The sequence below is a fragment of the Grampus griseus genome (genome assembly GCF_964374135.1).
Source record: "Grampus griseus genome assembly, chromosome: 11".
NCBI lineage: Eukaryota > Metazoa > Chordata > Mammalia > Artiodactyla > Delphinidae > Grampus > Grampus griseus.
In genome coordinates this window covers 6,539,658-6,563,644 of record NC_139005.1, presented here as the reverse complement: position 1 = coordinate 6,563,644, position 23,987 = coordinate 6,539,658, and the positions used below count along the sequence as shown (strand labels likewise).

Sequence of the window (23,987 nt, the reverse complement as noted above, 5' to 3'; positions counted from 1 at the left end):
GAAACAAACAGTTTCTTTCTTTGTGACATTTGAGATTAAGCCAGCCAGCAGGCATCAGGCGTAGGTGTTCTCAAACTGCTAGGAAACTTTTACTAGAATAGAACTTAGAGGAGAACAAAAGATACAGCCCTAGGTGGCAGCCTTTCCTCAAGACAAGGGGCCCACTGCCTTAAGGTGTAGGATAAATGTGTGATTTGCTAGAAATCCTAGGACAAGCTGTTTAAGTGTTTTATCCTGAGATCGTGGGTGGGGATTTTCCCCCTGACTGAACTACTTCTTTTCTTTTCTTTGAAACACAAGGCTACCTGTAATGGCTAATGTGACCAAACTTTAATTATTTTCATCTATTGTTTGAACAACTGGGATTTTGTTTCCCTATATGAGGGCCCAAGAACATTGAAAGAAATGAGTGAGTAGAGAATCTATGATTTCAGGACCCCAAGGGAACTCCAGCCTTTGGATTCAGAAGCAGCATCTGCAGCGACTATATATTTCTGGAGAAAAGAAATGGGTAAATTGAAAATAGAAACTGAATCACAGGTATCAAAAACAAGATAAGGGTACCAGATTAAGAGATAAAACTACTAGGTATAAAATAGATAAGCAACAAGGATATATTGTACAACACAGGGAAATATAGCTATTATTTTGTAATAACTTTAAATGGAGTATAATCTATAAAAATATTGAAAAAAAAATATTGAATCACTATGTTGTACACCTGAAACTAATATTGTAAAGCAACTACACTTCAATTTAAATTTTGTTTCTAATTTTAAAAAAAGAAATGATAAATTGAACAAAACCCATTTGTGCATTTACCACTAGAGGAAACTTTGACCTAGATTAGTTTGCCTGTCTCTAGAATATTCTTAAATTTAAAGGCCAGAAACTGTCTCAATTGCTATGGATTCCTATTTAAGTTGATGTAAGAAAGACCATTAAGCAGTCTACATAAATCCTGGAAGAAATCTCAAAGGCTACTGTGGTAGATCACTGTAATATTGTCCTCAAAGAAATCATACTTCCTATATCCACATCTCTGTAATGTGTCACTTCTTCTCATCAAGAGACAGAGTCTATTTCTTCACACGCTTGAATGTGTATTTCACTTATAAGTTTGTAAAATAAATGATTTGCCTTGACCAATAAAATGTGGCAATAGTGAGATTGTGTGAGCCCCAGAGACTGGGTCATAAAAGGTCCTATAACTCCTGTTGGTTCTCTTTTGACACCCTGACACCACCAAGCTGTGAAGCCCAGTCTAGTCTACTGGAGAACACGAAACCACCTGGAGGAGAATTGAGGACGTGTAGCCAACAGCCAGACATGTTATGCAGACATCTGGGACACTGCAGTCCTAGATGGACCATCAGATGACAGCTGGCAGTCCCATGAGGGGGCCCAGGTAAGTACAGCAGAATCACTCAGACTGCCAACTCCCAGAATCATGAGAAATAATCAAGCATTGTTGTTGTTTTAAGCCACTGAGTTTTGGGGTGTTTTTTTGCAGCCAAAGAAAATTAATACATCTCCCAAGAAAATCCAACTATCCAACCAAACTCTGAATGCTTTAAGTACACTAGCTCTTTAAGAAAAACTTTCCTATTTGGAAAACGAAAGTATAATCTTCATTGTCACCACTCTAATTTGCCCAAATATATTAAATATATTAATATCGCCTATGAACTAATAGTTCATAGGACTAGATCTTAAAATGATGAGATTTTCTACTTGCAAAGGATTTTTCAAATGAAACACTGAATTGCTTTGAATTACAAATCCCTTGGTTAAAAGTAAATGCCACACTGACAAAAAGGAAAAAAAATTAAATACATATGGATGAGTGTGTATAAAATAATAAATTCTTAATAAAAAATTAAACATTCTTATTCTCTAAAAAAAATTTTATCTAAAGTGTTTTTGGATGAGAATAAAAGAAATATTCCTTTGGTTTAATAACCTCAGGGTCCCTGCACTGTTACCAGAAAAACTACAAAAGAAATGCAAATGGACAATAAGCTAATGATTAGGGATCATGAAAAGGCTGAAGAGAAACTAAAAATAAATACAAAAGATTCCAGGTCTAAATTCCTTTCAAATATATTGTTGCAAATTGAAAGATATTTTAAAACCTTCTTGTCCTAAAATTTAAAAACCAAAAAAATAGAAGTTATGATGGTAAAAATAAATATGAGAATTAAATTTTAATCCAAGTTCAGTCTAATCAAAGTAAATTGATATGTGAATTTTAGACATACAGGATTTCTACATAGGTCTTTTTTTTTTTTGCGGTACGCGGGCCTCTCCCGTTGTGGAGCACAGGCTCCGGACGCGCAGGCTCAGCCACCATGGCTCATGGGCCCAGCCGCTCCGTGGCACGTGGGATCTTCCCGGTCTGGGGCACGAACCCGTGTCCCCTGCATCGGCAGGCGGACTCTCAACCACTGCGCCACCAGGGAAGCCCTGTTTTTTATGTATTATTTGTGTGAAAACTATTAAAACCTATTACAGTACAGTACTATATAGCCGACTGTGTTAGTTGGGTACCTAGGCTAACTTTGTTGGACTTAACGAACAAATTGGACTTATGAACACACTCTCAGAATGGAACTCATTCATATGCAGGGGACTTACAGTATTTGGTTCATTCAACAGGCATTGATTGAACTTTCATCTATTGTGCAAACTGTGAGAAGTCAGAGGGAAGAGACAGCATGTCATGTCTAAGGAAGTGTATCAGTTTCATGATGAGGAGTTGGGGGTAAATGAAATGAGAAAAAAACAAGAAGCTATCACAGTAATTCACGAGAGGATAAACCCCTAAACAGAAGTAATAGCAAAAGTACAAAAACCAGAAGACACTTGTGGGCTTTACTGAGGGGGCAGACCCTGAAGAACGGGGTGACTAAGGAGTGTTACAGGAAAATGAGGAGGAGGAATCCAGACCCACTCACAGCTTTCTCCTAGTAAGTCTCCAGGAGCGCACAAAATGAGGAGCCATGTTGGGGATGAAGTTCCTGTTTTGAATTTGTTGAATTTAGGGTAGCAGGGAAACATCCAAGCAGAGGAGAAAGAAGATAAGTGTGCGATGTATCCAAAGCTGGGGCAGAGATCTAGGCTGGTCTGTTATCACCATTTAAATGGTAGTTACAGCCACAGGTGTGGCTCAGGTCTTCAAAGAACCATGCAAAGCAAGGAAAGGCCAAGAACAGAGCCTCAGGAACATCAGCACCTCAGGAGCAGGTAGACAGAGAGACACTTAAAGGAGACTGGGAAGCAGCTTAGGAGAGAAAATATCACAGAAGCAGAGGAGAGGATTTAAAGAAGAGAGTGGGAGACTTCTCTGGTGACGCAGTGGTTAAGAATCCAACTGCCAATTCAGGGGACATGGGTTCGAGCCCTGCTCCGGGAAGATGCCACCTGCTGCAGAGCAACTAAGCCCACGAGCCACAACTACCGAGCCTGCGCTCTAGAGCCCGCGAGCCACAACTACCGAGCCTGCGCTCTAGAGCCCGCGAGCCACAACTACTGAACCCACATGCCACAACCACTGACGCCCATGCGCCTAGAGCCCATGCTCTGCAACGAGAAGCCACCGCACCACAACGAAAAGTAGCCCCCGCTGGCCCCTCCCACTCTGACCAGCTCACGACAAAGGCCTTTCCTGACCACACTAACTGAAGGTGCTTATTTACTTATTTATTCCGTTGCTCCTTCAACTAGTACATCAGCCGTGAGAGTAGGGACCTTGTCTGCCTTCTGAACTGCATCCCTGGTACCCGACAGCACCTGGCACGTGATAGGGGCTCAGTAAATACTGGCTGAATTTGATGTGGATTCAAGAGGCGCTTGGACCTGACCATGCAAGGAAAGCATCCTCTTGGACACCTTGACGCCACCAAACACAGACAAAGCAGATCAACCTGGAGATTTTGCTTAAACCAGAAGTTAGCTCAACTCCTAAGCCATTTACCCAGCCAGACTTTTTTCCTTCTTGTATCTCCACTCCAGAAACTGCTGCATCAGCCTGCCCAGCCCACTCCCAGGCCCGCGGGCCCTGCACCACTGGCCTTCAGAGCCCCAGGTGGTGGCAACGGATGCCCTCCTCCCCGTGACGTTTTCTTTTCTCTTCTTTTCTATGAAAGTATTACACACAAAGAAAATTTGTAAATTACAGAGAAGTATGACAAAGAAGGGGGGACATAATCCTGATACATTTAACATACTGGGAATTTCCTTATTCTCTTTTCAAGGCACTTTCTTCTTGAGATAAAAACTGTAAAAAGTTTGCTAAACTTTTCTTCTCATTATATTGTTAGCATTCATTGTCATTGGAAATTGTTCCATAAATATAATTAAATAGCTTAATAATATTTCACTGTCTGGGTAATTACTGAACCAGTTCTCCTTTAGACATTTTAAATTCTAACATGACCATGGACATTTATCTCCAAACATAAATATTCATATTTTAAAATTTTTCCCCAGGGTAGAGACCCATCTTGATATGTCTCTCGAGAGCTCCTGATAGAAACCAGGTAGAGCCAGCACTGAAATGCTGGCATCTCAATGCCCTAAGCATTGAAGAAACTACAAAAGTCCTCCCATGTAATAATTCGTAATAAAAAATAGCAAACAATTACATCACACCCCATAGTTTCCTGTATAGAAGTAACACAAATGTAAAAAATGCATGATTGTCAAACACCCGTCTCCTGCTAAACCATCAGTCCCATGAACACAGGGACCTTGACCACCTTATTCATGTACCTCGCATATAGTAGGTGCTGAGTAATTACTTGGGAGACAGATAGGTAATCAATGTACCAATGAGAATTTGAAAGATAAATCGAGAAAAACTGTTGAACACCAACCTCCAAACAGCAATTCCCCTCCCACCATCCCAACTGCACACCCAGTAGCAGGACTCAAAGCCATGTCTGTTCCATTTATTCCTCATACAAATATTTTACAATTTTTTAAATCATTTACACATATTCATACAAAGAAAAATAAATTTTAGGATGGAAACTTGGGACCACGGTAGTTTTAAAAAAAATCTGACCATTAGCTACCTAAGACAAGGCAAGAGGCTTCCCGGCCGCTTCAGTCGTTTCTGGGCTCGGGGCATCTCCCCGGCAGAACCCAAGCTGCTCACTCACTTCCTCTCAGCCTTCGCCTTGTGGAGGTGATATGGGGGAAGGGGATTTTCCGACCCTCCCCGCTACAAACATTTCAAGGACAGCAAAGGCTCAAGGTAACACTGAACCCTCTCTCTGCCAGGAATTTGGCAAGACTGCAATTTCTGAACCAACTTTCCAGAAGAGCTAGCTCAATTCCTACTCGCAGGTCTTTCTAAGAGGAGGGGGATGGCTGCACTCAGGACATTCCTCGTCCCACCTGCTCTGTCCTCCCTCCACAGGCCCCCAAGCCAGAGCCCTTGACCTGAGCCTACGTGGTCCCTTCGAGGCTCATTCCACAATGAGGTTTCCTCTCCCCACACCCAAACACTCTGTAGCAACTTAACCCCGGCAGCCCCTGAGGACCCCTATGGTAATGACGCCCATTACTGCGCACAGCATTATCCAGGGACTCTGAGCTATAGCCAGGAGAGGTCCAAGAATGACAGAACTATGAGCACCCCTAAAACCTCAGCTCTGCTGAGCCAAATCAACATTCAAATCACACAGGCCAACTCCTAACACGTCCCACCCTACAGTCATCACAGAGGCGCTTGACAGAACCTGCCACACACCACTGCGCGAGGAGGCTGGACTATCATCAAGTCCCAGTAAAAGGAGAAAGGAGGGGGAGGACAGACGCTACAAATGTGGTAGACCCAATCAGAAATGGCAGCAGATGACAACCTGTATCTTTGGGTCCTTCCCAAAAAGCAGCACCAAGAAAGGGCGTGATGAGCAGAGAGATCTGGAGCTGCACGGACAGCCCTTGAATTACCAAGGGACTCCGACAACACAGCTCATCTTCCTACAATTATGCAGGAACTAGAACCCAGACTACCCACCCCTACACTGAGGCAGCTCCTGAGAGGCAGTACCGCTTGTGGCCATCAGCCCACCCCCTTGGTAGGCCCGTTTGGGGAGAGGGGATCACATCCAGAGCAGGCACCCCTCCAGGAAAACACTCGCAGGGCAGCCCATCCCACTGTCATTGGGGCAGGCCGAACATTGCTAGGAGGGTGGACAGATCCCGGGCATCAGCCGCCCCGTAGGCGTTGCTCTGGCCTAACATAGACAAGGCTAAACGCAGGGTGCTCCAGATGTTCTCCGACATGGCACCCCCTTCGCCCCGAGGGCCCCGGCTTTTCCTCTGCATGTTCAGGGCCTCCAAAAAGTGTTCCACCGCCTCACTGCAAGGGAGAAGAATGAGAGCTGGTGAGCAGAACCAGTGGAAGGAGGTAGGTCAGCTGGCATGGGGAGAAAGAAAGCTGGAGCTCGAGGTCAAATAACAGGATAGAGAATGAGGAGCCAGGGCCAAAGGCAGGGAGTTCATTCATTCATTCATTCATTCATTCATTCACTCCTCAGTAGATACTCTCACCGGTGGGCCCCAAGGTTGATGCAGCTGATGCCCAGGTTGTAGCGGGACCGTATATAGCCAGGCTGGAGCTCGAGGGCCCGACGGTATGCAGCTACTGCTTCTTCACTCTGGTTTCCATTGGCCAGGGTGGCCCCTAGCTTATTCCACAGCAAATAGTCCTAAGATAGGGATGGACAAGGGTTAGAAACAGGGCCCAGGCTCAGATCAAATTCTGCCCGATCTCCCCCTGGCTCCCCACTCTGTTTCTCTAACGCATGTTACGATTCCACTCCTGTCTCCACAGGTCACTGTGTGGCCACGACGTTGTGACCACGACGCAACCACTCACCCCCCGCAGACTCCCCTAAGTCCAGACGACCCTAGACTCCCGCTCTTCTTTTCCCAATTCTCCCAAGGCAACCAGTACATGGAACACTGGAATGAAATATCCCATGACTCCGAAGGTCCCAACAAACGATTCCTCCATAAGGTATAGAGTCCTGTTCTATCTCCCTTCCTCCCCTGAGGCTCACATTGGGACGAACGCTGAGGGCGGCTGTGAAACAGTCCACCGCCTTGTCATACTCCCCACTCAGGTTGAAGAGGACTCCCAAGCCACACTGCACATCAGGGTCAATGGATGTCGGGTCCAGGCGCACAGCTGCCAGGAAGAGCTCTTTCACTTCGAGAAACAGGGAACTGGACACGGAAGAAAAAAAAAATGCAAAAAAGCAGGTGGATGGATACGTCTATATTCCTACCCCTCCCAAATAATCCTTTCACTAACCAATCGTACCCCCAAGATGCGTCTATCTATCCTCCTTCCAATCCTGAGTCTTCCATCCCACTCTTAGACCCTGAGCCTCAATCTATCCAAAATTCCACAAGCCAGGTCCTCCTTCTACTCGGGTTGCCACTCGTCATCCCAGGAGGTCCCCACACTCACTCGGACAACAGAGAGCCCAGGATGCGCTTGCTGGGGCCCAGTCCTGCCCCGCTGGCCCCTTCTTCCCCGGCTGCCACCAGGTGGGCATAGGCTGGTGTGTAGCGCAGCCAGTCTCGCAGGGTCTCGCAGGCCTGCCGCTGCAGGGACTCGTTGGTGAAGCTTACAGCCAGCGCCATCAGTGCCGTCCGGTTGTCTGGCTTTAGCTCTAGGCACCTGTTTGGACAGAGATGGACAGAGCTGGGCTCTGAGGCTGACACTGCACCTATCAGCACCCTGGGAGCCGAGCCAAGCTTCAGAACGCAGAGGTACCTGCCAACTCCCGCAGTTAAGGTACGGAGGAATCCTCTACGGGTGGCTTATTAATAAAGTTACAGTCCTGAGAAACGGAACATTTCAGCAGCCAAGGAACCAGCCAGGGTCCCACAAATAAAACCAAAAGCCGAGGAACAAATGGAGCCAGTTATCTCCAGACTCACCCCAAACCTTAGAGCTTCATCATGAGAAAACACTCGTGTTAGTAGCCAGAAAGAAGAGTAGGCTCTGTCATTCTAAAGGTTATTTGTAGAGCCCTGGGACCACCCTGCCCCCCACCCTTTCAGTGTACTCACCTCCGCAGGGCGCTGATGGCTAAGAGTTCTTGCTCATTCTCCGCCTGGGTGGTCCCCAGGTACTGCCAGGCCTAGAGGGAAGTTGCCAGATTTCATCACCCCGGTATTCACCTTCCCACCACTGCTTCCTCTGCTCGCCCCACCCACCACCTCACTCTCAGAACCCGACCAGGCTGTCGCCCGGGCCCTAATATCGGCACCACCCTCAGGGGCCTCCCTCAAAACTGGAGGGAGCGTCTCCCATCTGAAGTCAGAAGAACGAGCTGCTCACTTCCATGTGCTTGGGGTCCTGCTGCACAGCCGCCTCGAAGAGCAGGACAGCGTTCGGCAGGTCACCCTCCTCAAGTCGCCGCAGCCCTTCCTCAAAAGGCTGGGGGTGGTCACGCAGGGGGTTCTCCTCCTCAAAGTGGTACCCCTACGAGGAAGGGAAGCCAAGTGAGACCCCGTCCCGGAGGGGGCCATCACAGAGCAGCAGGAATGGGAGCTGACAACCAAGACTGACGTGGAAAAGAAGCTGAAGGCCTCCAAAAAGGTATCCGGATAAATGCTGGCAAGTTCTCCATGTCATAAAGGAGATCACCTACGACCACAGTGAAGAAATTCCGGGTCATGCCCACAGCAACTGGAAAGCCAGGCAAACTCTGATCCTAAAATGAGCTGGGATTAAGCTCATTTTAGGATCCTAAATGAGCTTAATGGGATTAAGCTCATTTTAGGAAGTTTTTATCAGCCGGTGTTTCCACATCCTGATCTCTCATTACTGGACAGAGCACGTTTCTTAACAGGATCTGCTTACAGTAATGAGATAAGTTCTCTTTAGCTATTCAAGGGGCATTTCTTGTTATCCTGCAATAGTGTGATAATCTATAAAGGAAATGCAATTTGGAGTCAGAGGCCCTGCTATTCAAATGCAACTCTTACCCAGCTCACGGAGTCCTGTGCACACTGACTGGACAGCATGTGTTCAAGCACTTTGAAAATTTTAATTTATTTCCCAATTTCATTCTTAAAAGTTATTAATATTAATCTGTATCTGATAGTAAATTAAAGCTGGATTCCAAAATCCTGAGGGCAGAAAACGCTTCAGAAAGACCAGTCCTCTTCTAGCTGAGGCTTTCTCATTTGAGGGAAGTTATGATGCTCTGTGCAGAGCTCTGTCCCCAGGGCTTCCACGTAGGCAGAGACGTGTTAAGATAAAATGGGTCCCTAGTAAGCGTGTGACTTGGGACAAGGGAATAAAATGCTCCTTTTTGGAGAGCAGTGGTTACCATCACAAAACAATACCCCAGAATGAACACAAGATGCAAAATACAGGGCAGGGCCCTTTCTAAACGCAGTTAAGGACAAATCAGAATGAAACTGTACGAAACAAAGACATGAGTGAGGCCCTTCTTCACTACCATTGTGAAACTGCTCAAGAACCAGAAACGCTCAAATCTTGCCAGCAAAGTTCTAAACCATTATAAGTAATCTGCAAATTATTTGTAACAAATAAAAATTAAATAATTACAATGGGGATTTAAGAAGTGAGACATACAGGAGATGGATTTGGGATAAACGTATAAAAAGTATATTCATGTTGAGAATAGGTAATGTTCCTGGGACACCTCCGTGCAACAGGAAAACTCAGAAGATAGGAAAGGACCCTAGAACAAGGATCAGCAAGGGGCAGAGGATAAATATTTTGTCACAACTACTCATCTCCACCAGAGCAGTGAGAAACTAGCCACAGATGATATGTAAACAAGCATGGCTGTGTTCCAATAAAACTCTATTTATGGACACTGAAGTTTGAATTTTATCAATATATAATTTTCACGTTTCACAAATTATTACTTTTCATTTTTTTAAAACCATTTAAAAATGTTAAAACCATTCTCAGCTCACGGGCCATAAAAAAAAAGAAAAAGGTGGAAGGATAGATTTCCCATGGGCCACAGTTTGCCAGCCCCACCTAGACTATTAGAGTTCCACAAGATAAAGCCTTCTGCATTCACCCTCCCATGTTTTAAGCCACCCCGTAGGAAACAGATCATTGTCACCGATAACACAATTTCCTAATGAAAGTAATTCCTGCCTCTCAGAGTTACTGAGAGCATCAGATGAGAATAACTGCCACAGCCTTACCAAAAAGGTTAAAATACGATGCGTGAATAGGTATTATCCTCAGCAGACAATGCAACAAGTCAATTCCATCATGTTGCAACCACAGGGTTCTCTAAGTATGCTCTTGTCTGTGTTATCTATCCTCCTTGAGATTTTATCAATTGCTGATCAGAGAGGAATTTTTCAAAAGTAGAATATTTGTATAGATGAAAAAAAAAAAAGAGTCCTCTGGAGGAACCTTTAACAACCCACAGGATGCAGGATAAGCTTGGGACCACTGTTGCATCTTAAAAAGTCTAATCCAAGCCATTCATCAGGTCTGATCCATCGTCTGGTCTGCTCAAAATTTCATAGGATCATACTGCAAAAATAGGATCACTACTAAGTAGAGTGTGTCCCATCACAGAAATTTCTCCTTCACGCTAACAGTATACAGTATCATATCTGCTCCAGCTGTAGGTGTAGCCTTGAAAATTTAAGGATCATGAATAAAAAATACGACATTCAGATACCCATGAATTTACCTGATAGAGTCAGATCAACATTTGAAAAATAAAAAACAAGTACTATTGACATATAATTTATTAACAGTTTAACAAAAGGCAGACAAAATCTGGAACCTTAATGCAAATGTTTCTAATCCTAATTTTGCAATATCCCAAGGTATCAATGATATCAAAATAGGGTTCAAAAATCTAAAAACATAATTATGTTTTTAGGTTTTGAATTAAAGAATTTATTCCAACTATCATGTCATTAATACAGAAGTAAAAAATGCTAAGAGGAGGTGCTGCTCATATGACGTTAGAGCTATGTCTATACTTATCAAAAACCAGGAAAAATTTTTTTTTAATTATTTTTATTTATTTTTTGGCTGTGTTGCATCTTCATTGCTGTGCACGGGCTTTCTCTATTTGTAGCGAGCGGGGCTACTCTTCATTGCAGTGCACGGGCTTCTCATTGCGGTGGCTTCTCTTTTCGCGGAGCACAGGCCCCAGGTGCATGGGCCTCAGTAGTTGTGGCACATAGGTCAGTAGTTATGGCTCACAGGCTCTAGAGCGCAGGCTCAGTAGTTGTGGTGCACAGGCATAGTTGCTCCGTGGCATGTAGGATCTTCCCGGACCAGGGATTGAACCCGTGTCCCCTGCATTGGCAGGCGGAGTCTTAACCACTGTGCCACCAGGGAAGTCCCAGGAAATTTTTATCTAAACTTTATACCTTGCCATTTGTAAGTCGACAGGGCCTGTGCAACTTATCAAGTGTCTATTATAAATTAATAAAAGTATTATCTCCAGGTATTTCCTTCAGTTCTTCCTCATCACAAGTCTATAGAAGAAACTCTTACTATGGAAAAACCAGAGGATGGGGTCCCAAAAGGTAAGCTCCCTTTTCTATTATATCACAGAACAACTCTCAGAAAGTCAGGCCGGGATAATAAACAAAATCATCTTTTTCCTAGTACTAAGATTTTCATTGGCTTTTAAATCCTAGCCTTTTCTAAGTTATCTTGAACTCTGTTCTTCTCTATCTTCGCAAGATCTACCTCCAGAATCCTGGCCCTCTAGTTCTAGCCCCAACTAGGTCTGAGCTGAGAAAAAGACACCACTGATCACCTCCCCAGTTCCTGTTTTGCCTTTTTCAAAGCCAAGCAATCTCTCCCTCCCCAGTCATGCTTCAACTCACAGCTCAATTATTACCCACATGTCCGAATGCCCCACAACCCGCAAGCAGATTTTTTTCACAGTGATACCCCGATATAACATATGCTTCTAAGGCAACAGTATATACTACATGCAAAATTCAATCATTCTTCACCACCGACTTCTGGGAAATTTTCTTAGCATTTGAATTATTTAATACAATTCTTCGAAAATACCCTAAACTGGGGGCAAGTGGTTAGTACCTACAGGAAGAGATCAGAATTTAAAATAAACTTGTGAGTTAAAAAAGTAAATAGATACTAAGGTGGAGGGCAGAGAGATGGCCTACCACCTACCACTCTCTACCAAAGGAGCTATGAATCTTCTTAAAATGTTTTCAACCAACCTCCAAAGCAAGGCCCCTTCCTCTGTGCTCTTACTGCATCGTGTGCAAACCTCTACTCTAGGTATTTTGTCGCTTACTGTTGTTATTTGACGAGGGTGGTCTATTATCATTAACTTCTACATCCCAAGGATAAAGCATACTCTCAATAACTGGAGGAGCGCAGGGGCAAGGGAATAATTCAGGCTGCCTTTCACGGAAAGGGGCTCAAGAAAATAATTACTTAAGAGTGGGTACCCTTCAGATTCAGGATTAAAGGAGAGATAATAAAACAAGGAAATCCTGCAGTCTGAAAAACTAGTTCTTACCTTATCGTAGGAAGCAGCCGTGAGGTCGTCATAGTCAGAAAGCCAGGGGTGGGCCTCAGCATCCCGTTTGGCCATCTCCTCCAACTCCGCCTGCAACTTGTCCCAGAAATCGACCTCAGACTGTAAGGAAGGCAAGGCAGAGAGAAACAGAAGATTCATCATGAGCACCCCGCCCCACCCTCAGTTCCACCAAGATGGAGTCCCTATGGCAGTAGTTGTTTAACGTCAATGTGTTTAAGATCACCTGAAGAGCTTCTTTTCATGCAGGTTCCTAGATCCTACCCCCAGATTCTGACTCAGTAGTCTGTGATGCCCAGGAATTTGCATTTCTGATGGGCAACCACCCCATCCCAAGCAATTCTGACAAAGAGACTCCAAGAACACTATGAAATACAATGTTCACCCGTCTCTGATGTTAAGACACCCACTCTCTCCAAAGAAGTGTTTTCTCTTGGACTGGTTACACCTGTACTAGCTGCTCTCACCTCTATAGCTGACTTGGCTCGTTCAAACTCCATATCAAGAGCAGATGTGTTTACTGGTCTTGTGAACTGGTCAACCCAGGCCTCTGAAGTACCCTGTGACAAAGAAGGATGGTCATACCACCACCACCAACTTTCCACCCACTAAATGTCAACTAAATACCCATTAGACACCACCAACCTGGGCACTTCTGAGAAGAACGTTCTCAGAATCTCTTTCCCACCCACTCAGGACCTGGATGCTACCAAACAAGCTGGCAATAAGATCCCTTCCCCATCTGGGACCACTGAACACTGAACCCACGGCCGGGGGCACCAGCCGGCTCTGAGGTAGGACTGGGAGGTGACAGTGTCCTACCTGCTGCTGAATAAACTCTGCTGCCCACTGCTCTGCCTGAGCTCGGCCCGACCCTGCGCCGGACTCCAGGGACACCTGCCCCTCGCCAATCTGCCGCACGAATTTCAGGAACTGGGGCACAGAGACACACACAGGCCACTTGGGAGAGGACTTCCGGGTGTGCCCTCTCAACCACGCCCAGAGAAGCCTGCACTTACCCCTCCCCCTGACCATCTCTAGCTACAGACAAGATAGGCTAAAGACGCTGGAAAAAGCAGAGAGCAAAAAGAAAGGGATTTCTGGCTCGAGAGATCTGAGAAGGCACAGAAAAGACAAAGGGTTAGTAGGCAAGGAAATGAGGGCAAGAATACTGGAAGAAGAGGCAGGGTCGTAAGTCTCTGTTCTCCACACAGGAAGGAGTGGACCTCGGATCTCATCTCTTTCGCCTTAAACTAAACTGGGGTCAGAGAAGCAGGACTCCTGAGTTCTCAGACCAGCTCTGCTGGGCAAAGTAGCAGCGGGACGTGGCTCACCTCAGAGTTAGCCAGCTTTGGGTCATCCACCTTGGCCACAAAGTCGCTGGCCGTGTGCTGCAGGTCCTCCTCAGGCTGGTATTCATCATACCTGGGACAGGTGAGGACTCGCTCATTTTACACGTTAGTCTGCCACATCCTTCCCCACTCCCAGCCCGTGGCAGTTACAGTTCTCATCGGGGAACAGAGAGGGTGACACTACTCCTCTCTCTGGTTGAGGACCTCCTAATTTCAATTTACATTAAAGAAGGACATTTGGGCAGGAGTGGCAAAGCACTAGCTACATGCTTTCACCTCTCTCTTTCCCAAACGCGTCTTTTCAGAGAGAAGGAATAGACAGTGGCAGGCTCCAAATTAAAGGGGGAACAGGGTGCATAAGATAAAGTTACAAACTTTTGGTAGGACAGTTAGGATTCTCGACTCGATTATATTTGAGACATAAATGAATCGGGGTAATGATACAAGTGGAAACCTTAGAGCAGAAAATGAAGGGATTGCAACTTGGTTTAAGAATGTGTGGATAGAGGAGCTTGGTGGAGGGGAGCAGGAAAACTGTCCCACTCCTTCCACAGGGAGCCGTCCCGAGCGAAGCGGCTGGACTCACCAGCGAGCAGTGGCGGCCGTCCCCTCTGGTTCTCCCAGCCACAGCTTCTCCTCTGACTGCTCCAGGTATTCCTCAGCCCAGCGGGCCGGAGACACAGACAAAGGGTCTGCAAGGAGCAGACAGGTGGGGAAATCAGTGAGGGATCAGGAAAGGGAGAATATTAACTTAACCAAGTCAAAGCAGAATCCCTCAGAGACCACTGGTCAAAAGAAAACACTACTAAACTTTCAACATCCAACCTGCTCCCAAGGGGCCTAGGGCAGGTGTTTACTGAACTGGGGACAGGAGACCAAATAAGGAGGCTCAGGGAGAGAAGTAGGGACCAAACCCTCTTGTTTGAAGTGCAAGAGTCCTCACTAAGAAATAGTGGGCACTGGGCCTCCACCTTCCTCAAAGGTACTGCAGGGACCCGGCAGGGAACCAGGGGAGAACACAGGAGCTCCCATTCTTTAACCAAACCTTGGTCTGTCCTCCATTTACAGAGTTCACACCCTCCCAACAAAAGGAGCCTCATAATTGGGAGACTGGGATCCACATATATACACTATTGATACTATGTGTAAAATAGGTAACTAATGAGAACCTACTGTATTGCACAGGGAACTCTACTCAATGCTCTGTGGTGACCTAAATGGGAAGGAAATCCAAAAAAGAGGGGGTATGTGTATATGTACTGCTGATTCACTTTGCAGTACAGTAGAAACCAACACAACATTGTAAAGCAACTATACTCCAATAAAAATTAAAAAAAAAAAAAAAGGAACCTCATATTTCATCCTAATATACCTACCAAGAGACTCTGAGAAGCAGAATGCTGGGCTAGAACTAAAGATACATGAGTCCACTCTTCCCACTGGATTTTTTTCATTATTCGAGATGTAACATACAAACATGAAGGTACGTAAAGTGGACCAAACTTAGGTGAGCTGCTTCATTAATTTCTACCCGTGAACACGCTCAAGCCACCACCACCCGGATCACGACATGGACCGCCTACAGTTCCCTCACAGGCTCCCGCAGGCCCGCACCCCCCGGATAAACATTATTCTGAATTCTGTCACTTTTGACTGCTTTTGAGGGCTACGTTTTTAAGTCTAATTCCAGAAATTATCTTAGCAGCTCTCATGAAAAAGGGCACTGCTGCAACATCAGAATAAACATATCAAATGAGGGTGCTGAACTTCTCTCAGCCTCCAGGACTTTGCTCTTTACTATTCTAGGGCCAGGAAAACAAAAAAGTAATGACACAGATTAGTTAAAGGATTTAAAGGGACCCTAAAGAGTGAGCGCACGCAGAGAAGGATGGGTCGGCGTGTTCTTTCCTTCTGCTCTGCACCCATATCCTCAAAAATGGTCATCCTGTCTCTGTCCCTAATTTAAAGATCTGTTACTGCTTTGAACACCAAGAAGGCAGGTTTACCTCCTCGGGATTCATATGCAACAGAACTTTCTATTCCATTTAACTGAGACTCTGCCTGAGTAATTTCAACAAACTCATCTCAACATCTGAGAAAATAATGTCAAAATCTGAAAAAGAAAGGAAAAAAAAGATCAAGACTCACAGATTTCACCTGATCATAAATAACAAGTGATTTATTACTAATAAAATAAAAGATACGGTTGACAATATTTTTGATCACAGACTTGGTCTCTTAATTTCGAGAACTCCTAACATTTATATCAAGATTTCCCTCACTAGCTTTTACAAGCAACATTTCTCTTTCCTTTGCCCCAGCTAGACTGTTAGCTCAAGTCTGGAGACCTAATAAGGAAATGCTTAATAACCCGTCCCATTCTGCTGAAAAATACCCAGCCCCCCTCCTCACTCTCCAGTCACTCCCTCTCAGCTAGAGTGTTTCACAAAAGCGTATTCTGGCCAAAGGTACTCCACAAACTGCAGAGAAAACCATTTCTGTGAATGCTCCTCTGAAGGACAAGCAGCAACAGAAAAAGTACAAAGCACCTGGCCTTTAAACAGACAAGAGGCAGTTTAGAAAACAGAATCGCAGAGATGAGTCATCCTCATATAGCTGTAATTTGGTATTTAGCCACATTGGCCACAAGACTCAGGATTTTCTGGCATTGGGAACCTACTCCAACAAAGAAGTCAAAATAAAATAACGAAAAGAATACTACCTGGCCTTCAAAACACTTTTTGAGAAATTCTTACAGAAAATCAGATTCATCTGGATCCCTGTGAGATGGAAGCAACTAAGTCCTGCTGAGTGGGAGGGACTGTCCTAGGGCACAGAGATCAGAGAGTGACAACCAACAACCTAGACACCAAACCTGATTCAGTGTTCACCTGGCCTAGGTTCTCACTGTGTGCTCACTTCATCTGGGCACATCTACCCCAAGCTCAACAGTCAAAAACTCAGAACTTCCCACCTTTACCCATGAAAGTTTCCACATCCACTAAGTAACACAGTGATCAAGAATGCAGGTTCTAGGGTCAGGCTACCTGCACTCACATCCCAACTCCACCACTTATTCACTGTGAGTCTCCAGACAAGTTATCAACCCTCTAAGTTTCCAATTCCTTATCTATGAAGTAGATATAATAGCTACCTCACAGGGATTCTTGTGAAGACCAGATGAGATAATGCCTATGCAAAGCACAGAGTAACAAATATTAGCTATTATTATCATTACTGTCTGCTCAAGGAAAATCCATACAAAAGTGGAAAACATCACAATGAGATTATTATTCCTTTTATTCCATAGCCTCTTCCTCTGCCATCCAGGGGAGAGCTACTGCCAATCATCATCTGCTACTGCTGGCCATTGCCCTTCCTATCAAAGTACAGGCTTATCTCTCATAATTGTCATATGAACCCCACACACCATTTTAGCTGAGGCTGTCTAAACTCAAAACCCCTTAAAGATGCGTTTCTTCCCTAGAGCTGAGCAATCACAAGATGGACAATTATTTGGCGCAGAAGATTGGGGTGAGAGGGAGAAGCGGAATTCCACCAAGAAATATTTCAGGCTAAAAAATGAGCTTTATGTGGTAATGGAATAATTCTATATCTTGATTGCAGTAATGGTTATGCAAATCTACATATGTGATAAAACTATAAACATACAAATAAAGGCATGTAAAACTGGTGAAATCTAATAAGATCTGTGGATTGTACCAGTGGCAATTTTCTGTTGATATTGTACATAACTAACAAATGCAAAATGTCACCACCGGCGAAAACAGAGGGAAAGACACACAGAACCTTTCTGTACATTTTTTTGCAACTTCCAGTGAAACTATATTTCCAAATACAACATTCAAACAAGAAAAAAACTAAGCTTCAAGGTTCCTTTTAAACTAGATTCTAGAATCCTAACAATGGGGAGTTAAAAATAATGAAGATTTAAAGAATATAACCTTCTCTCAACTTGCAGTCTACTTATCCACAAAGAAATAGGTAACCTATATCACTACTGTAATAATATCAGCCACAAATGCTATGAGGCTAGTATCCACGGGTTTCACATCCACAGATTCAACCAACTGTGGATGGAAAATATTCAGAGGGAGAGGAGCAGGGAAATTCTAGAAAGTTCCAAAAAGCAAAACTTTGAATTTGCCCCATGCTGGCGACTATTTACAAAGCATTTACATTGTATTAGATATTATAATAATCTAGAGATTTAAAGCATACGAGAGGGTAGGTTATATGCAAATATTATGCAATTTTATATAATTTTATATAAAGGACTTGAGCAATTTTATATATAAAATTGCAATTTTATATAAAGGACTTGAGCATCCAGGATTTTGGTAACCACAGGGGTCCTGGAACCAATCCCCTGCAGATACCAAGGGATAACTGTACTAGAAAATCAATCCCCGTTAGCTCTTTCTCCCAGATCTCAATTCTCTCATTCAGTAAATTCTGAAGGGCCGCTACATACAAAGCAATATACTACTGCAATAGGACATTTATATGAAGGCAGATCCCACATAGCTCAATATCCCTTTCCAGCTTTCCACATCCCTGCCTCTGTGAAGCAGGCACAGTTCCACAAAAACGTACAGAACAGAGGAAGCGAGAGATCTCCCAAAGACCATTTAACAGGTCAGACAGGTCCAACGTGTTTTTCTAAAGTAGTTTTTCATTTACAGGTTAAGGAAGATTTCAATGGCTCCAAGGATTCATCTAATTTTAACAAAAATCTCATCGATCTCAATGCTTAGAGTAGTGATGATTTTTTCCTGAATTATCAAAAATGACTGATGCCCATACATGATAACAGAAGTCTCCCTGCGATAAGAAACAGCACTTAAATCTAAGGTTTGTACGAAAAGCTGACTTTCAGTCTGGTGGCGGGTCTCTATTGCAGCTCAGATTTTCCAATTGGGGCAATTCCACACAGAAGATTCTCCATGATAGGGTAATGATTCTAAGTATGGAGCCTGGAGTCAGACAGACATGAGTTTGCATGGAATCTCTGTTACTGAATGATTTCAGACAAAGTATTAACCCTTCCAAATCTCAGTTTCCTTGTCTATAAAATGGGGGAGGAATACCTACCTTGTGTTTCTGTGAAGTTCAACTGGCTCTGAGAATATAAAGTGCATAGAAACCAAGAACACCCATTGTTCTTCCTTAAACTCCAACTTAAAGGAGGGAAAGGGAGTCATGATAAAAGAGACCAACAGCTTTTATTAAAGGTGAGTTTTAGTTGGTACGATTTGGGGGTTTTTCTCTTGTGTGTGGAGGAAGCCCTGTCTTTAGGAGAATAAAAATGATTGGGGGCAGGGGGTACCAATTAGGTCCCATCAATCATGTCATGAAAATTCAGGAACTATGATGATGTGAGCACTCTGAGAGGCCAGAATCTTTGCAACTTTCTCCCTTTATCTCTTTTGTGATTCTTGATTTCTTAAATTGGAAATAGGCTAACAGTGCTCTCTTTGAGAGCAATCAGGAAGAGCAAAGAGGAAGAGAATGCCCTTGCCCAGGCCTGTAATCAGAAAGGCCTGGGGGAGAAGAATCAGTCCCCCAGGATGCAGTGAGCACAGACAACTCAAAGAGGAAAAATTAGGCTGGGACCCTGAAGAGCTTAAGTTGCAGGCCTGGCAGTATAGCATAACGGGTAAGCCCACAGACTCTGGAATCATTCAAACCCAGAGTCAAATCCCATCTCCACCACTTACAAAGCTATGACTCCTTGGGCAAATTATTTAACCTCTCAGCCTCAGTTTTCTTATCTATATACTAGGAATAATAACTACCTCAAGGGTTCTCAGGGGGATTAAACGGACAATGCATTTAAAGCACTAAAACAAAGCCTAGAACATGGTTAAGTAAACATTAGCTCTTGTTATTAATTTTTATTATTATCATCAAGACCATATACTTCAGGCCTTTGAACTCCAGAATTCCACTTTCCAAGGCTCTAACCCTGTTCAAGATGACTTAATGCCAGAATCCCAAGGGATGTGTTAAACATTTCTCTCTTCCTGGGCAACACTGCCATCCACCCAATCTGTGGATCCTCCCCACCAAACTACAGTACTAAAGTTCCAGATAGCAAAGAAGAAACCCGAACTCCTCGTGTTCTCTCTCTCCTCAAAATCTCTTATCCAGTTCAAACGCACGCCTCTGTTTAATATAAGCTTCAATTCCCTGTTACCACCTAAGAGAAATCAGGCTCAGTGCCCTATAGAAAAGAGTCAAGAGTCCAGAAAGGTCCTAAGCAGTTGAAATCACTCTATATCCTAAAATGAATGAGGGTAACAGCGTAGAACTTTGCATCACAGGCGCCACTGTAGATCTTCCCATAAGAAGCCTCACCCGTAACTTCCGAGATGAACTCTTGGGACCAGTCAGTCTCATTGTAATCCTGAGTTACATCCACAGCGTCTCCTGCTGCAAGGAACTCCTGGGCCCAGTTCTCCGACAGGGCCAAGTCGGCCACACCAGGGGCTTAAGGGGGAGACAGAGAGAGAACTAAGGAAAATACCTATCATTCTATCATGCCTAAGGAACCCTGAGTGCACATGAAGACACTCTGTTCCTTTTGTCTCCTTCTGCATCTCAGTTCCTCAATACCAGCAGCATCTAAATACGGAATCCCCTTGTCCCTACCTGCACAGAAAATGGTGACCCCCCCGCCCCCCCAACCCAGAACCAGACTCTGGACCCACCTCTCTGGGGTGCCTGGCGGAAGTTTGACTGTTCAATCTCCTGCATCTCTGCCAGGAGGTCATCCATCTTGAAGGTCTGAGGGGCACGGGATACAAGTGGCGCATTCTGGTCCTGGAGGAATTCGGCCACCAACTGTCAGAAGAGAGGTGGTGAAAGGAACCCAGCAAGAGACAGGGGCCCATTGGATGAGGGATACTAACATCAAACACAAGGAAAGGGAAACACAGAAACTATAGATTTGGAAACACTCGAAGAATACTTAAACACAAGCAGGAGAGCTGAGGCAAATCTCATTTGATCAGGGAAGTCCACAGACTGAAGTACGGATGAGCCCAGTTTAAAGGAAAAATACAATGGGCGAACGAAAAATGCGACAGAAAAGACTGGCATATTTACCTCATCTTCAGAGGCTACCCCCAAAGGCTTAGAGACCTAAGACAAAAGAAAGGGAGACAATATGGTACAGTGGTGAAGACCACAGCCACACAACTCAGTTAACCCTGGGTTAAAATTTCAGTTCTTCCATTCATAAGGCAAGCCACAAAACTTCTCAAAGCCTCAGTTTCCTCATCTATAAAATGGTTGCCTTCGTCTATATAAAGACGTTCAATGTTTAATATAGTAAACACCCGTTGCGTGGCAACTATTATCATTTCCAACACAATAGAGACAGCAGTTATCCCAAAGTGTGCATCCGGACCCTCCATCCCAGGTCACAACTCGAGCTTTCTGCCTGAAGAACACTCACCGCCTCCGAGGCTGGGGCTCCTGGGGGCCAGGGGCCAGGCCTCAAACCCTCCTGCCGAAAGGCCTTGTCCTGAGTGAAGTGCCCGGCCAGCTTCATGAGCGGGTTGGCACCCCCGCATTCCGCCTCCACCAGCTCCCGCATCGCCATGGTGACCGCCGGCTCTCTGATGGGCAGAGGTTTGGAACTGAGGTCCCGGAGCCAAACCCTTCCCCAACCCACAACTCAGCCCGGACCTGGGGGAGGCGGTTTTTGGCCGCTGGCCACTCTCCACCCCTGCGCCTTCTGCTGCGGCCCCCACCTCTGCCAGGAGTCGGGGGGTCGCTGCCCTCCTGCCGCCCCCCTGGGCCTCTCCAGCGGCCTCCACGACTGCGGTCTCTGGCGGCGGGACAAGCGGCAGCCGCCCCCCACAAACGGGCCTGAACCCCAGGGGAGCGGGAGGACAATTCCGCAACTGAGCTGTACGGGAGCATTGGCCGGGCAAGGGAGAGGGGACACGCCGCGGGACCGTTAAGCCCAGTCCCCTACACCCGCAGTCACCAGGCGAGCACTGCTGGGGGCCATGCCCTCTCCGTAAATCACCTGAGCCCCTCCCCCTGCTCGGCCGGTCCCGGCCCACCCATTCCGCGCTCAGAGCACCCAGTCTCCCCCACCAGGGTCGCTGCTCAAGCTCCGCCCCCCACGACCCGCGAGGACACCGCAAGGGCTGCTGGAAGACCAGGAAGGTGTCCTCGCGCCCCCTCGGGGCCCGGCACTCACCACCGCGCGCGAAGCCGCACGACCCGCCGGGGTACCTGGTGCGGGCTGGAGGGGGAGCGGAGAGAAGGGGTTGGGGAGCCAGGGGCGGGGCTCGGGCTTAAAGGGGCCGTGACCGCCGCGCGACGGTCGCGGTCCTACGGAAGCTGTTTGGAGGGGCGGGGCCTTAAGTCTGCGACGCAGCGTGATGGGAGGAGCCGTGGGTCTTAAAGGAGAAGTCTTGGAGCCTCGACTCTGCGAGCACTCGAAAGGATCGCGGACGCTACGACTTGTTTGATGGAAAGCTCAAAGAAGAATGGAGCTAGCAGGGGCTTCCTGATCTTTGGGGGAAAGCCGAGCACGCAGATCCTGGGCTCAGATCATTCTGCCTCTTCCCGGGGGCGTATTGTGACCCAAGGGGATTCCCTCCCTTTCTGGGCCTCGGTTTTAGAGAAAGGCCCTAATGCGGGAGTGGTGGGGGTCAAATCCGGGGCCTTCCCCAGCCTTCTAGGCCTGCCCGCTTCCAAACTGCCCCTAGCAGGACAGCGTCACGGTCTCCATAGTGACAGAGGCCTGCCCCCAATCCCTCTGCCACATCTGCGTATTGGGGGAAATAGCACTGGATGACGACAAATTCCGGTTACTAAATTAGGGTCCAACGCATCCTGAGACCTCAAGCCGATAACCTACTGGGAAGGTGCACAGTGAGTCACTCCTCTCCCCTCCTTCCTCCCTCACCGCTGGTCAAGGTCACTGTGGTGGCCTTATTCCCACTGCCTCAGACAGGGAATGCACAAATATGATGCAAGAAGTGATCTCTAATCACGAAATAAGCCTCAGGCCCCACCATCTGCCACAGAATTGGCTCTGGTGTCAAACCTCAAGGACACTGGGAAACAAACCCTGAAATCTCACCTGCCTCCAAGTCCAAGGGTGTCCCGATGTCATGAAGAAGGAAGGGCAGGAGGTGCTCAGGGCTGCTGGTAGATGGGCAAGGACAGGTCTGTGCCAAAAGGACAGAAGTACCGTCCCAGCCTAGGATACAGGAGAGGAGGCAGGTAGTCAGCAGGTGGCACCCTGGGCCAGGCTGGCTTCCTGGCTGTCCTGCAGATTTCACAGGTGGAGGCCCCAGGGGACCAGAGGGGCATGGCTGTGTAAGCTCCTCCCTGAAATGGTAGAGAAGCTGTTCTGACACCTCAGGGGAACAGAACAGCAGGGAAAACCTGAGACTGTGCAAAATTTCTCTTTTTCCTTACCTTTTCACCATGGATCCCAGCCCTTGCCTGTTTTCTGGTCTCAGGCTGACATTGTAAAGCAAATACCTAGTACCTAGTAAACTAAACCAAGCCAGTGAGGAAAGGATGCGCTCTGGAAAGTGCATACTTTAAAAAAGAGGATCCCTGGAGAGAGCAATGTTTACCTGAAAGCATATGATACAGCAGAATGTCAGAAAATCAAGGCAACCAGATCCCAGTACCATTCAAACCATAACACACATAGAACCTTCAGCTCTGCTAGGCGTTTAGTAACTGATTAACAATAACTCACTATGTATGCCGCCTGTAGGAGAATCGTAACAATGATAATAACAGATGTTTATTGAATGCTTACTTAAATCCAGGCATTGTACTAAACATTTTATGTGCATTAACACTTTTAATCTTCATAATACCCCTGTGAAATAGGTATTGCTAATCCCAGTTCACAATTAAGACTTAGCCAAAAGTCACACAGCTAGGAAGTCAAAGTTCAATCCAGACATAACTCCAAATACCTATCCATTACAACACTGCCTCCCAGTCTTCCTTATAAGCCCTGGAGAGCTTTGGTCTCCTAGGCCATAGGTCT

General features: G+C 45.8%; 1 protein-coding gene across 6 annotated transcripts; it reads right to left on the bottom strand.

Annotated features, from left to right (window-relative positions):
* Positions 1–4,947: 4,947 nt before the first annotated feature.
* PEX5 (peroxisomal biogenesis factor 5) lies at positions 4,948–23,176 on the bottom strand. Of its 6 annotated transcripts, none has more exons than XM_082666446.1 (16): positions 23,055–23,176; positions 21,408–21,570; positions 21,056–21,091; positions 20,659–20,791; positions 20,306–20,437; positions 14,511–14,616; positions 13,907–13,997; positions 13,395–13,505; positions 13,040–13,132; positions 12,555–12,674; positions 8,369–8,512; positions 8,098–8,168; positions 7,490–7,702; positions 7,077–7,242; positions 6,565–6,722; positions 4,948–6,373 (listed from the first exon to the last, which is right to left on the bottom strand). In XM_082666446.1, the coding sequence occupies exons 2-16, from the start codon at positions 21,552–21,554 to the stop codon at positions 6,172–6,174; spliced, it is 1,923 nt and encodes a 640-aa protein (XP_082522572.1). In that variant the 5' UTR covers positions 21,555–21,570; positions 23,055–23,176; the 3' UTR covers positions 4,948–6,171. The 6 variants fall into 6 exon arrangements, with proteins under 6 accessions (XP_082522572.1, XP_082522571.1, XP_082522574.1 ...); XM_082666445.1 differs by lacking the exon at positions 23,055–23,176 and adding an exon at positions 22,164–22,295; XM_082666448.1 differs by lacking the exon at positions 23,055–23,176 and adding an exon at positions 22,164–22,295 and having other exon boundaries at positions 20,659–20,770.
* Positions 23,177–23,987: the final 811 nt, after the last annotated feature.

Excerpts from the sequence above, each read along its gene's own strand:
- PEX5 (XM_082666446.1), bottom strand. The coding sequence starts at position 21,554 with ATGGCGATGCGGGAGCTGGTGGAGGCGGAATGCGGGGGTGCCAACCCG. Across the intron at positions 13,133-13,394 it reads CAGAGTTTATTCAGCAGCAG|GGTACTTCAGAGGCCTGGGT; the intron begins GTAGGACACTGT and ends TCTTTGTCACAG. Across the intron at positions 8,169-8,368 it reads AGGACCCCAAGCACATGGAA|GCCTGGCAGTACCTGGGGAC; the intron begins GTGAGCAGCTCG and ends ACTTCCCTCTAG.